Source organism: Apostichopus japonicus, chromosome 16 (genome assembly GCF_037975245.1).
Source record: "Apostichopus japonicus isolate 1M-3 chromosome 16, ASM3797524v1, whole genome shotgun sequence".
In the NCBI taxonomy this organism is placed as follows: domain Eukaryota; kingdom Metazoa; phylum Echinodermata; class Holothuroidea; order Aspidochirotida; family Stichopodidae; genus Apostichopus; species Apostichopus japonicus.
This window is the reverse complement of record NC_092576.1, coordinates 45141255-45155974: the sequence shown is the minus strand read 5'-3', so window position 1 is coordinate 45155974 and position 14720 is coordinate 45141255. Positions and strand designations below refer to the sequence as shown.

At 40.4% G+C, this 14720-nt stretch overlaps 1 protein-coding gene across 8 annotated transcripts in view; it reads left to right on the top strand.

The window, feature by feature from the left end:
* Positions 1-14720, top strand: part of LOC139982204 (uncharacterized) — a 118212-nt gene that overhangs the window by 30156 nt on the left and 73336 nt on the right. For 7 of the 8 annotated variants that reach the window (XM_071994805.1, XM_071994804.1, XM_071994802.1 and 4 more), the window contains 6 exons: positions 7446-8099; positions 8863-9201; positions 9299-9412; positions 9998-10047; positions 10505-10532; positions 11314-12821. In XM_071994805.1, coding sequence (XP_071850906.1) covers positions 7446-8099; positions 8863-9201; positions 9299-9412; positions 9998-10047; positions 10505-10532; positions 11314-12821 — 2693 coding nt within the window. The remainder of the gene's footprint in view (positions 1-7445; positions 8100-8862; positions 9202-9298; positions 9413-9997; positions 10048-10504; positions 10533-11313; positions 12822-14720) is intronic. The other variant, XM_071994806.1, reaches the window with a different exon arrangement.

Here is a 14720-nt window from a genome sequence, read left to right as displayed (position 1 = left end):
TCCGCTTCGGCTTAGGTCTGTGACCACCCCGCGGTGAGGTCAAGAGGCCGAAGGGTAGCGACACGAACGTGTAGTTCCTTCCTTTGTAGGAGAATGCCAGGAATCGTTGTGACGTGACGTCGGCGGGAACGTAGGGGTAAGCTTTTTTGCTTCTTTGGTAAGCTTCGTGAGGTTCGGGATGACTATCACGAGAGTCTCCATCCGAAATGAGTCGGCCGGACGAAGCCTTTGTTCAACGGCTTTAGGTTGAGTATTGGTCGCCATGACCCGTCCTTTTTTGACGTCAGGAAGAAGGACGAACGGAAGAGTGGTCCCTCCCTTCCGTCACCTCTACTATTGCCTTGTTTGTCAGTAACGCATGGAAATCGTTTTCGATCTCTGTCCCAGGTTGGTGGGTACTGGAGTGTCGTTTCCGCCTCCCCCACCGGAGGAGAGAGAACATGTTTGGGTATCCTCCCGAGATCACCAACGGGACCCACGGACCCGGGTCCATCTCTTTCCAGACGTTCTGGAATAAACTGGAGTCTCCCCCTACCGACGGGTACGCTGTAAGGGTGGTAGGGTGGACACCCCTACAACCCGCGGGGCCCCAAACGTCGACCTTGTCGGCTGGTCGTTCTGACGTGGTCACTGTCTGTCGTTACGTGAGCGTCGGCCGGACCGATATCCCCGGGAGGAGCGTCTTTTCGACTAGTCAGATCTTCCGCCCCTGTAATTCTTGGCGGCGTTGCCGGTGCCCCGTTTCGGTATCTGGTCCGGGTCTTCTGGCAGCTGTTGGTGGTGTCGCATGAGGACTTCCGCTGCCAATTGGAAAGTCGTCGCAAACTTCTTCTCCACTCGGGATGATTGATCAAGTTTGAAGAGTGTGTTCTCCCAACGCTTACAATGTGGATCTTTGAATTCCACGCGTCAAGCCCGGTGGAGGGCGGAATAGAAGCTTCCAAGTATCCTCGGGCACTCTGAGTGCCCTGTTCTGCTTTGCGGGGAAGGCCGTCCACCTCCGCTGTTTCTGAAGGACCTCCACCCGTTCAAAACAAATTGGGTCTACAGGGATGAAGATGGAATCGTCCTCTGGCGTTTCGTTTGTCGATCGCACTTTGGACGATGACTTTGGGGCTGAGGTCCCCGCTGGAGAGTCTTCTATCCCCAACCGTTGCTTGAAGATGCCCGCTGCCTTCGCGATAAGGTTAAGTGGTAGGGTGATAACCCGCGGAAACCGATGGCCCTTCTTTCAGGTGGTCTCCAAGTTCTAAAAAGGCATATGAGACCTGCAGCTCTAAGGCATCAGGGCCCGGTACGATCGAGGAGAGGTTCCTCGAGATCCGTGGAGGTACAGTGTCTAACGGGATGGCCACTGTTGATCCCACCCGCTATGGGACTGGCTGTGCCGTCGCGGGGGTCAGGAATTGGACGAATGGCGATATAATCGATATGAGCTGTGAGAGCAGCCCCGCACAATCGTAAGAAGGAGATCTTGTAGGCGGGGGCGGTGCCTCCGCAGACCTTCTGTATTCTGGCTTTTGTGTTCCGCATGTAGCGGTCGAGGGTCTTTCCTTAACCCGTGTCCGAGTCCGCTGAAGATTCGTCGGGGATCGATGATGGACTCCGCACCGACAAGCGTATACCTGACCCAGGTTCCTTTGGAACTGACGCAGACCTGTGTGTCTGGTCCTGAGCAGACCCACAATTCCACTCATGAGATGCAGAGGGCACGACAGAGGCTCCCGCAGTGGGAGCGGTCCTACTCTTTGGTCCCGTCGATTTCCTCGGAGGTTGGGGGACAGGCTCCGATTGGAACAAAGCAAACCTCGAAAACTTCAATGACCCGCAGCGGGAAAAACCTTACCACATGGCCTACGACCTAGACCAGTCCTCTATGGTGTGCATGAAATTCGCTTCCACACTCATGCTAGCTGCAGAGCAGCTCATGAGACTCTACCAACAGTTCTCGAACGATGAAGAACGGATCCCCAACCGGGAGGCGTCTCAAATTATGTGGCTTAATGACCAATTCGTCAGAGTTTCCATCAAACTGATCGAGTCCCGAAAGGGCCAACATTCTGGCCACTACGATGTGGTCGGAGGTCAGTAAAAATACGCCTTTTAACCTGCTGTCATTACAGGGCCAACGACTCAGACTTGGAACAACGGATTTCTCTGTCTCCTCTAGACCCTCTCCATCTGAAACTGTGGGTTCCAGAGAGCTGAGCCAAAGAAAGGCTCTTCCACGAAGACCACCCCGTGACATCGGTCACATCAGATCCCTCGTAAACGGGCTGGGGAGCTTTCTGGCAAGCACTCACAGTTTCGGGAACCTGGTCCGACGCCCACAAAGACCTTCACATAAACTTCACCGACTTCTCTACGGTGGTTACCTATATCAACAGACAGGGCGGCAACAGATCGATGGCCATCTGCCAAGCGACGTGACACCTCCTCCACTTAGGCAAACAACACGATATTCTGCTCAGGTCCTCCCACATTGCAGGGAAAGACAAACAATTAACAGACGTCTTCTCCAGGTGCACAGTCAACCTAAAAGAGGGTGCTTTAGAACACCACACATGCTCTTCCCAACAATCGAGAATGCCAAACTTCCCACCTTCTGCTCCAGAATGTGGCACCCACAAGCCTGGGCGGCAAACGCGGTGTCGATAATCTGGAACAAGATGCAAGCGTATGCCTTCCCACTGCTATGCCTCATCCACAAGACCCTCCTGAAGCGGCTTAAGTTTAATGAGGATCCTCCTCGTACCCCCAGGTGGCCCAGGAGACCATGGTTCCTCTTCTCCTGGATCTTCTTTGCGACGCACCACGCTCCCTGCCAGATTCGCCGCACCTCTTTTCTCAAGCCAGAGGGAGGATTTTCCATCACAACATTCGATCCCTCGATTTAACTGCCTGGCCCTTATCAAGTGTAACATCATAGCACGAGGGTTTTCGGAAGAGGTTGCCGACATGGCAGGGGCAGCAAGAAGACATAGCACCATCAGGACTTATTCTTCGTGAATCACCTATTTCTTCTGATGTTCCTCTACCACAAGGGCAGACAAGCCTTGACGATTAGAAACTCAGCCATTCAGCAATAACTGCAATCCACTAAGATGTCCCTGAGAAGTCCACCCAGGGCTCCAACGAATTAATCGCAGCATTCATTCGGGGCATGGTTAATCGGAGACCAGTGACAAGAAGGCACCCACGCTCATGGAGTATCAACGAGGTACTCAGGGAGATGGCCCCTTTCGAACCAATGGCATCGGCCTCTTAACGCCACCTGACATACAATACGGTATTCCTGGTATTTTTTATTCGACAATAACGGCGTTTGCCTCATCCCCAACCCAGCGTTCCTCCCTTGGAACCAAGAAGAATTTGTACCAGGGTACAAAGCTTTGTCCGAGCTTTGTTGTGGTACATCAGCAGAACTAATCACTCCGTACCTTACATTTCATCATCCCTCTCGGCAACCTACACCCTACACGATCTCCAGATGGATCGTCCAGCTGATCCATGCTCAAACAGGGGAGAGTGTTATAGCCCACGACCTAAGTGGCCAAGCATCCTCCAAGGCTCTGTTTACATGTGTCCCCCTGGAGGATATTTTGAAAGCTGCAGCGTGGAGAACTCCATCGACCTTCGTCTCCGCTTACTTGACCGACACCCTTGCATCGGAAGCGGCTCTTGGGCGTGCGATGTTGGGAGTTCATTCGGATAGGTCCTGCCCGTTGGGCCTCCCACTATCGTAACAGGGCCAGATGTGGAGTGGGAGACAGGTAAAAGATGAGCGAAGTAAATACCCCAAAACTTACTGCTTTGGGAATTTACGAGCGACGATACTTACCTGTCTCTCCCTCCTCCCACCACCACGATCGGCACCTACGCCTGAGCGTCAAACGACATATGAATGTGTTACTAGAGCTCCGGGAATCATAGGATGATCCTCTTCTATATTGCACCATGTTTCACAAGTCACACCCAGTCCGGAACTAAAAGTTTCTCCATAGACACGAGGACACAAAACCGATTATACTTCACTAGAACTCCTTAAAGTCGAAGATGAGTCAGCAACCCCTTCGCAGGCTCTTCTCTCATAAAACCCCAAACACATATGTAGGCTAGACTAGTGTCCATACGGTTCATGTTAGTGTTTGATAGTACAGTTCATGCTGGAAATAACGGTTCCGCGAAATTTGCGGTATACCTGGTAATATCTGGCATTCGTCATCACCCGGGTATATCGATATCTGGTTTTGCTTATACTGACCCACCCTAATGTTAACTGCCAAAACTGGATAGTATATCAAAAGGTATACGTACAATCTTGGTGGGACTTGCGATACCGTTTCATGGTGAATTAGCGCACTTTTCCCGGCTTTGAATAGCGTTGAATCGAGTGATCCACATTCTTGCCCCGTTGTGGTAGTCTGAATCAGAAGCGAGGAAAAATACAATTATTTATGTGGAACGTAATAATCGGTTTGCATATAATCGGTAGCGCAATGGACTTTGCCGAAGCCGATTATTTACCGATTGTCTGATAATCGGCCCGATGCCGATTATCTAAATGATTATCGGTCGAACACAATTATATAAACAATCACATGTAACTCTTATTCAGTAACAACAATTCTGAACGGGTTGGTTGGTTGGCTCGAAAATTTCCATTTGCTCATACATCTATGTGACTATATTTCACATAGGAACACACATGTGCTTTCTGGAAATTGAAACATTTGAAAATCCTTACAAGTGAAATGGTTGGTCGATGCCAACAAGTGAGTGCTACAAATAAGAGCTGGAATTGTTTGATCTTTTCTGGCTGGCACTAAATTCTGGAAAAATTCAACTTAATTGCTCTGTACATTAGTGAGATAGTTATGTGTACAACTTGTATGGCAAGCTGTCACAAAGCCAACTGTACTTCAGATTTAACATATCGCTCGCTTGCCATCTATCAGCGAAATGCTAGCCGTACAAGACTTATTTTGACATAGTTAAATCTTCTAATGGTTGATAGAAGTATCCATAAACGATTGGGAAACGAATGCACTTTTCTTTTTTTTCTTTTTTCTTGGTGTAGCCCACACGTGCCAATAAAGGGCTTCACATTTAAATTTCGTTACAAACTTTTAGTGGCAAGGTTTGATCGATGGATATGGTAGGCGGGTTATTATGAAATAGGTGTTTAATCGTTTTTGGTAGGCTTGGGAGTTCTTACTTTTTCTGTAAAACAGGAAATTGTGACTTCATATTTCTGAGGCTTTTCCAGTGTTATAGAATATACTTCCATGTTAGTTGGAGATGTTGCATTTATCAGATTCTCTAAAATTAGAAATGATACTGTAAAGATAGCTGAACAAGCTTTACTGTTACAGTGAAACATTTAGGACAAGACTTCAGAGAGCACTTTTAGAAGAGAGAAAGCGAGTACCCTTCAATTGTTACAATACCAGTAACATTTTAAACAACTATTACTCAGTACATCTGACATATATTATGATAAGAATCTAAATAATTACAAAATACCAAATGTTTTTCTTTTATACTGTTACAGTTCTGTATGATTATTGCAATTCATGATATTCTTTGCATGTTTGATGATTTCTTTCAAGATAGAGGGCAGTGTGTACATTGTTATTTTGTAGTGAAATTGCTCAAAACAGGATTTTTGCGTATTCATAAACGTAAATATATTTTTTAACTGCTTGGATAAAAACAGTTTTGTTACCGGTATATGTCATTAAGTCGTGTCTCTCGTGCATTCCAGTACTTACATACGTATTTAGGTGTGTTCAAGATCATAGTTCCCACTGTTAACATTACAGTATTAATTACATCTGTACATATCAGAACGATACAGTGATCTAAGTGTATGACACAGGAAGTTTGTGCTGGGCTGGACTATGGTTGCGATGATGTTACATGAATAATCTTATATGAATGTGACACACTATGCTGTAGGGTATGCCAGGTTGAACAACTAAGCATGTACAGCATGTTACTTCAATTTACGTAGTACAGCAAAAAGTATTGATATATGACAAACAATGTTCACATTGGCAGCTGATGACCGAGATGGAAACTTTTCTTGTATTAAGCATCATTAGATTGATCTCTACCAAAGACAACATGCTTCTCTCTACTCAACGTGGGTACACCTACATGTCGTACATTTAGCAGGCACCAGGCGACTTTTACCCCCTGGTTCCCAAGATTGCGTCTGGTTTGCCTCAAAAATCTCTAACAAGGTGACAGTGTTTGTAACCGGCGCCTTGTATTTCCCCTAACGAAATACGACAGAAAACTTCAACAACAGAACCAAAGATATAATTCTGACCAGCATTGTTACGAACGCATGATTCTACGTCCGGGACGCAATTTTTCGGCCAGGAGTGCAAGATCTTCAATTTGCTTGCGTCTGGCGGATTCAACCTTCTTCTTTTTGAGAAACATACCCAAAGTACATATTCACAACTAGATATATGGAAAACCTTAACAAAACACATATGCGAATGAAAATATGTCATTCTTTCTTTTCTTAAAGCCACAACTTCTGATAATAACCAAAATTTCTTTCCAATCGTGCAAATCATTGAGTGTGTTTGAAAATTAATATTTAACAATCAACCGCAAGCTACGTACAGGGTTAACAACACTCCATTTCAGAAACGTTCATGCTGAAAATAGACAACGGTGCTGAATGATGCATGATATCCACTCACATATTTGACGTTTTACCTGTAAGATGGAAAACAGTGTGCAATATTGTTAGTTTCCATCGTATTACATTTGACACCGTTAGGGCATCGTGCAATGCGTAATTTTTTTCTGTCTACATTTTTCACCAAGAAAGAACTGTATTTGGATATAATGTTCAAACTCATTTCCTGTATCGGTCTATGTTTGTCGTGTCTCTCCCAAAGTTCCGTAATAAGGTCATTATGTGCACTGACGAGCGGAGGTCTTACTACAAGTGGGATACTACAGCATACTTGTACTGTGTACTGTAACAATTAACTGTACATTGATATAAATTGTTACGCGCGTGTAACAGTATACCTATTTGTCCCCATTGAATGGATGATTTAAACCGTTGTTAACAATTTAGTGAATGATATTGTTAGCTCAAGTTTCAAATGGTATCATTTACTCAGTTGGTGGACTAATAAAAATGTCCCCAGATATGAAATGTTCAGAGCTGCTATAGCATAACATTTTCACCCAAAGATGCAGACAACGTTGCAGGTAATGTTGGTAAACAGTAACTTTCACGCATTGGATTATCAAAATAACTAAATATATCAAACTGATCTTTCTGAACCAATCTACGTTTATTCACATGGAACAGTCTTGTTCTTCCATAACTTTCAAATGTAGCCACGTGCCTAACAATAGTCAATGTGATTGTTACTAGAGAATGTATTCTTCAATGCTCTTCTTTATAGTGAAACCAGCTATAACCATTCCCGTCATCAAGGAGTGTTCAAACACATACGGTACTACCTGTGTTAAGTCGACAACCGATTCCGTTGAGGTAAACTGCTTTGTCAGAGATAGCCGTCCGGCAGTCACATTGAGTTGGACGATAAGAACTTATGGTGGCGATCACATCCTACCATCAAACTACAGGAATTTTACAACTGATAATGTAACATATACATCACATGTTACAGCAACGTTTTCTTTTGGGGAGTCATCTGTGTTAAGTCTTCTGGTCTGCCGATCGAATAGTGTACCACTAAATCTGATTGAAGAAGAAAACGTTATTTTGATTGAAAAAGAGATAAATTACACTTTCTTGGTAAATCCCATTATAAGATATTTGAAGATCCATTCGCCGATGAATTTATCTTGTACAGACCTTGGACTAAATGTAGTCATTTGGAAGTGGTCACCCGAACGTTATGCTTTCGAAACTCTGTATGTTAGTATCTATCAAAACAGTAATCACACAAAAATCAGCAACAGGGAATACAGACTAGAAGATGAGGGCAGTCTTTCTTTACAGAACACGTTGGTAGAACACGAAGGACTCTACGCGTGTGTTCACGATAACGGTGTCGGCGGCGGCATTGAGTTGTACGATGTGCTTGTGATGGGTAGGATGTTTAATATAATTTTATCTTTTATGCTTATCAGTCTCTACTAAATCACCAACATAGCAAAAGCACATCGGTATTTGCGTAAATTCCCCAAATTGTGTAATTCTTTGTTGCATCAAATTATCAAACTGTTTCTATGTTAGTTGAAAATCAGTGTTTATGATGACCTATTAAGGTATTAATCAATATATGCCAACAACCCCTGTTTGTATTGAATTTTTATTTTTGTTTATTTTAGTTCCCTTTTATTCGATCGCTACCAGGCAAACACTAAGTCAATAACATTATCCATGTCAGTATATGTCAAATCTAAACGGAATGGCCATCTCCAGTAGACTCTTTATACTTGTCCATGTTATACTTATATCTGTTTGTGTATCAATAACTCTGGAAATGATGGCGAATCTGTTGTTCCTCGTAAACGATGCAATCATATGATTCAAACTACAGTCGCATGTAAAGTTCCACAAGCAAAACGAACTTACGTATGCATCTACAAACCTGAACATGTGTCGTGCCTTGTTCCAGTATATGACAACACACAGCTTATAATGTAATGTTAAACTATATATAAGACAGATTCTTAATTTTGAGAGAAAGTCGTTTTCATGTAATCCGGTATCACAAGATATTTGTTCGTTTGGGCACATGGTTTGATTTCTTCAAGATATATACCATTCGACCTGGTAACAGTTACGGGATCAAAAGACTTAAAATCTAACACCAAATATAACATATGTGATGTATTATTTCCTTTCAGTTGATCCAACTCCAGTTTTTCCAGTGATAGATGGATGCAATCACGAACAATATTGCGTCCTGGAGAAACAACCTCAGGACATTTTGACTTGCTCGGTGATGGGAATAAGACCTAAAATGGCTCTTGAATGGAGAGCCTTTCGAGAGGAAACACCCATTGACTTTACACAACATCAATTTAAGGAGACACAGAGGGGTGACTTGTATGATATATCTCTGACGGTTAATTTTGACTTTACTCAAACAACTAAAAATAAAGTTACCGTAGAGTGTCGCGCTATAGGAGAGAATGCTGAGCTATTCAGCCTTTCTACGAAGATTGATCTGCTCTTTCCAAATGGTAAGTTATACACGCCACGTTAAATGCTCAGCTTTGAGAAATCTATTCATGATTACTTGTTGTTTGTTACCATTTCTGTATGTTTGTCTATTTATAGTGCTTCCGGCAGAACAGAGATCCAACACCTTCACAATAACCATAATCGCCGTAGTGGTCACAATGATGATGATCATCATCACCACTGCTGTGGTGATTATATGCATAGTAAAAGGTACGTAATACTATTAATGTAACAAGACTTATACATATTGTGGGTATATGTGTATATCTGTATTAGTCAACAACAATGCCATAAAACATAGAATACTAGACGTAATCACATATGTCAACATATGGAGCATGGTGATATGGATAATAATACGTACCGTACTCTTTGTGAAAGCTAATATCTTTATTCCTGGATTAAAGTATTTGTTCATCGTGCAAAGTACATCATAACGTTTACACAGTCGTTATCATGTTTCTTTCTGGTAGATTGAACAAATCACAACTCTTTGTCAAGATTATGATTTCATTGACGTGAAACATTTAAGATAATGAGAGTTCCTTTCTGATAACCTATACTAATTCCTGATGTGCTTCTTTTTATCTAATTATAAAGGAGGATGAAATGTAATTTCTTTAGGGTCAACTTAAGCCACCATAATTGCATTTTTGTTCTGTACGAGAACACAACTTGTATATAATCACACAAACCATGCAAGTCAAGTAAGCATTTTCCTTCCATTACAAAATCTTATGCTATCCACATGATTCTACATCGGGATTTTTCAAATAAACCTTCTATTCTTTTCAGCGAGGAAACTGAAAATGAAACGAAATGAGCCTGGTGATACAGAAAATGAGGTAATGTGTATGAATGTACTTTTTTTTAACTGAAGCAGGCTATTCATTATACAGTGATGCGCCGTTTACACTATATGTATGATTCTTAAGTTTATAATACGATACCATAACAAATGTTCTTTCTCACCACATACGATAAATATATGTGCCGGAATAAATGCATTTTGGACGTCTCCAGAAATATTGCTGTTGTCTCTTTTGCAACCAACAGTCATGGTGTAGAATATCTGTGCATACACTTCGCGAAAAGACACAACGATGCATAATGTCGGCAACTGTACAATGCGTGTTAAACAGCTTCGATGTAATTGAAAGAGCTTTTGTCGCTCAGCTCTATATAAGGATCAAACGTAGAAAAGGGAGTTCGCTATGTGAAGTATTATTGATACAAAATATGAAACTTTATGTTATCGTTATATAGTATATTACAACCAGTGGTATGTTTATTGTTTCACAGGGTATTCCAATGATGGAAAATACCAATGGTATGTGTTACAGAAAATACTTATTTACCTTGATATTTTAAATTGGTTATACATGTATAAATATATATATATAAATATATATATATATATATATATATATATATACATATATATATATATATATATATATATAAATATAAATGTATATATATATATATATATATATATATGTATATATATATATATATATATATATATATAAATGAAAATCGTAATGAATTGGAAATCAAGAACAGTCAAAAAACTTTCAGCCTCCACCGGGATTCGAACCACGGGCCTTCCGCTCTGTACGCGGACACCCTAACCACTAGGCTATGGAAGCTGATTTTATGTCCAGAGGTTCGAAACCGTTAAGGAAGGTCGTAATTCCACTGTAGGCGTTTGTCACCTTTATCGAACAATACTAGTTCTGTTTTTGTTGACATATTTTGCCTTACTCTTCAGATCAAACATGATGCTAACCAACTCGAAATCATTTGTGATTCATAAAGCCGGATCTCGAAAGAGATACTTTAAACAGACTTTATGTTAATACACATATATACACATTATACATTCTGGACATTGTAGCTAAACGTTTGGTACACATAGACCTATACACATACTATATTCTGGTGGATGATATGTTAATGATACTTGTCATGTCGTTCTACCAAATGATATCTTTGTTACATCTTATTTTAGTTCATCTTAGTTTGATACATTTTATTTAAAAATAATAACGAGTTATATATTTGAAACTCGTCATATATATTGCTAACCATGATTCTTCTTTTCAAAGGAAAAGCTGAGCGTTTCATCGAACATTTAAAAGCAAAGTATGAAATATTTTACGATTCTGTGCAACCAATACCCTACATTAAAGACAGGATGTATTGCGTGGACAAGGTATTTGTTGAGGGCGGTATTGAATACATGACAGGTATATCTGGAGGAAAGGCACAGTGGGATAAGTTGTCATCCTATCAAGATTTAGTCAAAGAAAACTGTTTAAAGACAAAGCGACAGATTCTTGAAGGTGAACCTGGCTACGGCAAGTCAACGTTGACTTTACAGTTACTTTATGACTGGTGCAAATCTCACTCTAAGACCTCATCTGGTGGAGTAGACGTTATTATATATTTACGTCTACGGCAACTTGGAGGAGTTGAATCGATTTTTAGTGCGATCAGACAATTCATTCTACCTAGGGATTCAGATATAACTGAGGAAGATATAAAAGAAATATTGAATTACATGAGCTCAGTGCTGGTTTTACTTGATGGCTTCGATGAGTATCCCGATCAAGAAAGTACTAACACAGACATTTATCACATCATGAAGAAAGACATGTTTCAGGGATTTAACGTCATTCTAACGACAAGACCATCTTGTGTACCCAAAGATTTTGCACCTCACTCTGACCGTGTTCGGCTTACAGGGTTCGGTGAAGAGGCGCGTAAAAAATATGTTGAAAAGGCTGTTTTTGAAAAATGTGGAGAAGCAGTGAACGAGCTCTTGAAGAAATTGGAAGAAAATCCGGTTCTTGATGACCTTTGTCAGGTTCCTCTATTCTTTGTGATGTTTGCGCACATGACTTACGAAGACGAACATTCTTTAACATTCAATTCTGTCACTAGTTTTTTCCGGTATATGATATCTTGTTTTCACAGTCATATGAAGAATAAAATGAAAGACAAAAATGTCACAAACTTTGAGTTATTGGAAAATAAACACAAAGTACTAGACAAAATCGCATTTAAAGCTTTGAGTGGAAAGAATCAGAAACTTGTTTGGAATCATAAGAAGCTACGCAATCAGCTAGGACGTGAGTTTTACGATCGGTATCTTCGTATTGGTATATTTGTGGAAGAAGAAGTATTAAATATCGCGGATACACCAAACGCATTAAAACATATTCAGTACAATACAGAGGTTCACTTTTATCACAAAACTGTTTGTGAGTGGTATGCTGCACATTACGTTGCAGAACAATTATCTGGTAGATATACTGCTCGTATCGACAAACTTTTGAAAAAGTTAGATCCTTTTGACCTGCAGTATTTGTACAGATTTGCGTGTGGACTTAACAAAACTGCAGGGGAGAAAATTATCCGATACCTGCAGCAGAAAGAAGACAGTACAAAGTTCGCAATTTTGTGCATGCTAGAACAGGACGACAAAACAGAGAGATTTCTACAATCAGTTTCTTATTTAGTTTCGACTGAAGAAACATACATTAATGAGGATGATAGTAAACTACTACAGAGGTCTACGATACAAATACTAGATGTTGCATCGAAAAATCAGGTAAGTAACGTTTAACGAAATGACGTGGTTAATAGATATACAAAATACTATCACAAACATAGAACACAGGTATAAATAACAAACATTACGTCATACCATGATTTCAACCATAACAGGAAGCGTTCCTCACAAAGTCAGATGTAGACCAAGACCGTCAGCACTTGCTGAATACCAACGTATTTGCAAATCCTGTACATAACATGCGATGTGCGATCATATATACACCATCTGGAGATATAACTCAACAATTTGCACATTCTTTACTTTGACGAAATTAAAATTTACACCCACCGACAGCAAGAATAGAATCAACTCAAGGTCGACATATTATCAATGAAATTTCCTTCTCAAGATAACGATGTTGAACTCATATTGCTTCCAAATTGTTAATTGTTGTTGACGCCACGTTACGTGTCAAAAAAATATAAAAGACAATGTCACTATTGTAGGCTATGTAATGCACTGCAACGGTGTCCATATTTTATCTTAGATGTCATAAACTATCTATTTACTTCCACAAAAATTAGCTCAAAAACACCATTTAATGTAATCAATGACACTCACTGGACCGACAATGAACATTAACCCCCTCCCTCCCCCCGCCCCATCAAAAGAAAACCTGATAATGTCAAGAAGTATCAAGAAAAATGTGTTGAACTAACATCGCAGCTCAAATATTACAAAAGTGAAAAAAAAAAAGGAAATCATTGCAAAGGAAGCTTCCTTTCATCATTACATTTCAACTATAAACACCTGTTCCCAAAGCATACGCAATCCTACCGTATACAGTGATCTACGTACGGACATATTGTGTTACCATATTTGTATCATTCAGTGTGTACGGTCAGTGTGTCAGTGGTTCTCTGGGACATACAACTGGATTTACGCCTTTTAAGCCAAAATTTCGTTTATGCTTTGGTTATGTTATAATAATATCTGAAGGTAGGTGTAATTAATGTGAATCATGTAGAACTATGTGCATTACGTATTGTAAGTATTGTAAGCACTTGGAATCGGTAATGTTTGTTTCTGTTTTAACACCAAGAGTTCCAATATAACTGCTGATTCCTGGCTCTAACTTTGTACGTTAATCAGATATATATCTTCCTTCAAATAAACACATGGTCAAATGGGTTTATAAATCGTGTCAGAATTATACAGCTAATTAATTTAAAATGTCGTTTGATTATTGTGTAAATCGAGAAGCATTCATAGTTACTTAATGGTCATTCTTGATGTATAGTCACTCAACTAAATACTGTGACATATAACAGTGAATTAACGGTGATGTATATTCGATCACTGTAAGGCGTGAATGGATCCTGGTTGAGGGATGTAAGATAACAACAAAATAGTACCAAGGTAGGAAAATATGGGTAAAATAATTGCTATAGGCAATCTTCAAATTATTGTAGGCATTGTTTAAAATTGATTTAAATTTGTTTCACAATTTTCTGAAATCGTCACTCAAGCTTTAACATTTCATGTATAGTTTTACTTATAGTTGGCTCATTATTCTAATCACAGTTCTCTAATTTGGTTGTTAAGAGTCTATTGATAAGCCCATCTGATGGGATAGGATTTCTAAATAATATCTCTCAGACTGAGTATTATTTTCAAAGTACTAGACTAAGCTAATATTATATGTTGTGAACATCATAATATTAAGTACAAGTAAAGGCCACAAGCCACTTTTTAATAGGCCCTAGCTGTGTTTAATGCAGAATGAGATATGTCTTAAGTACTGCATATGTGTCTCCCGGGAACGGAAGTCCATTGTCGTGGGCAACTTACGGCAGAAGAGTGTCCGGCGTCGGCTGGATTTGACGTTGTAATACATTTATGTAATAATAGGCAAAGGGGAATATCGATTATTAAAACCACTGAGAGCATAACCAG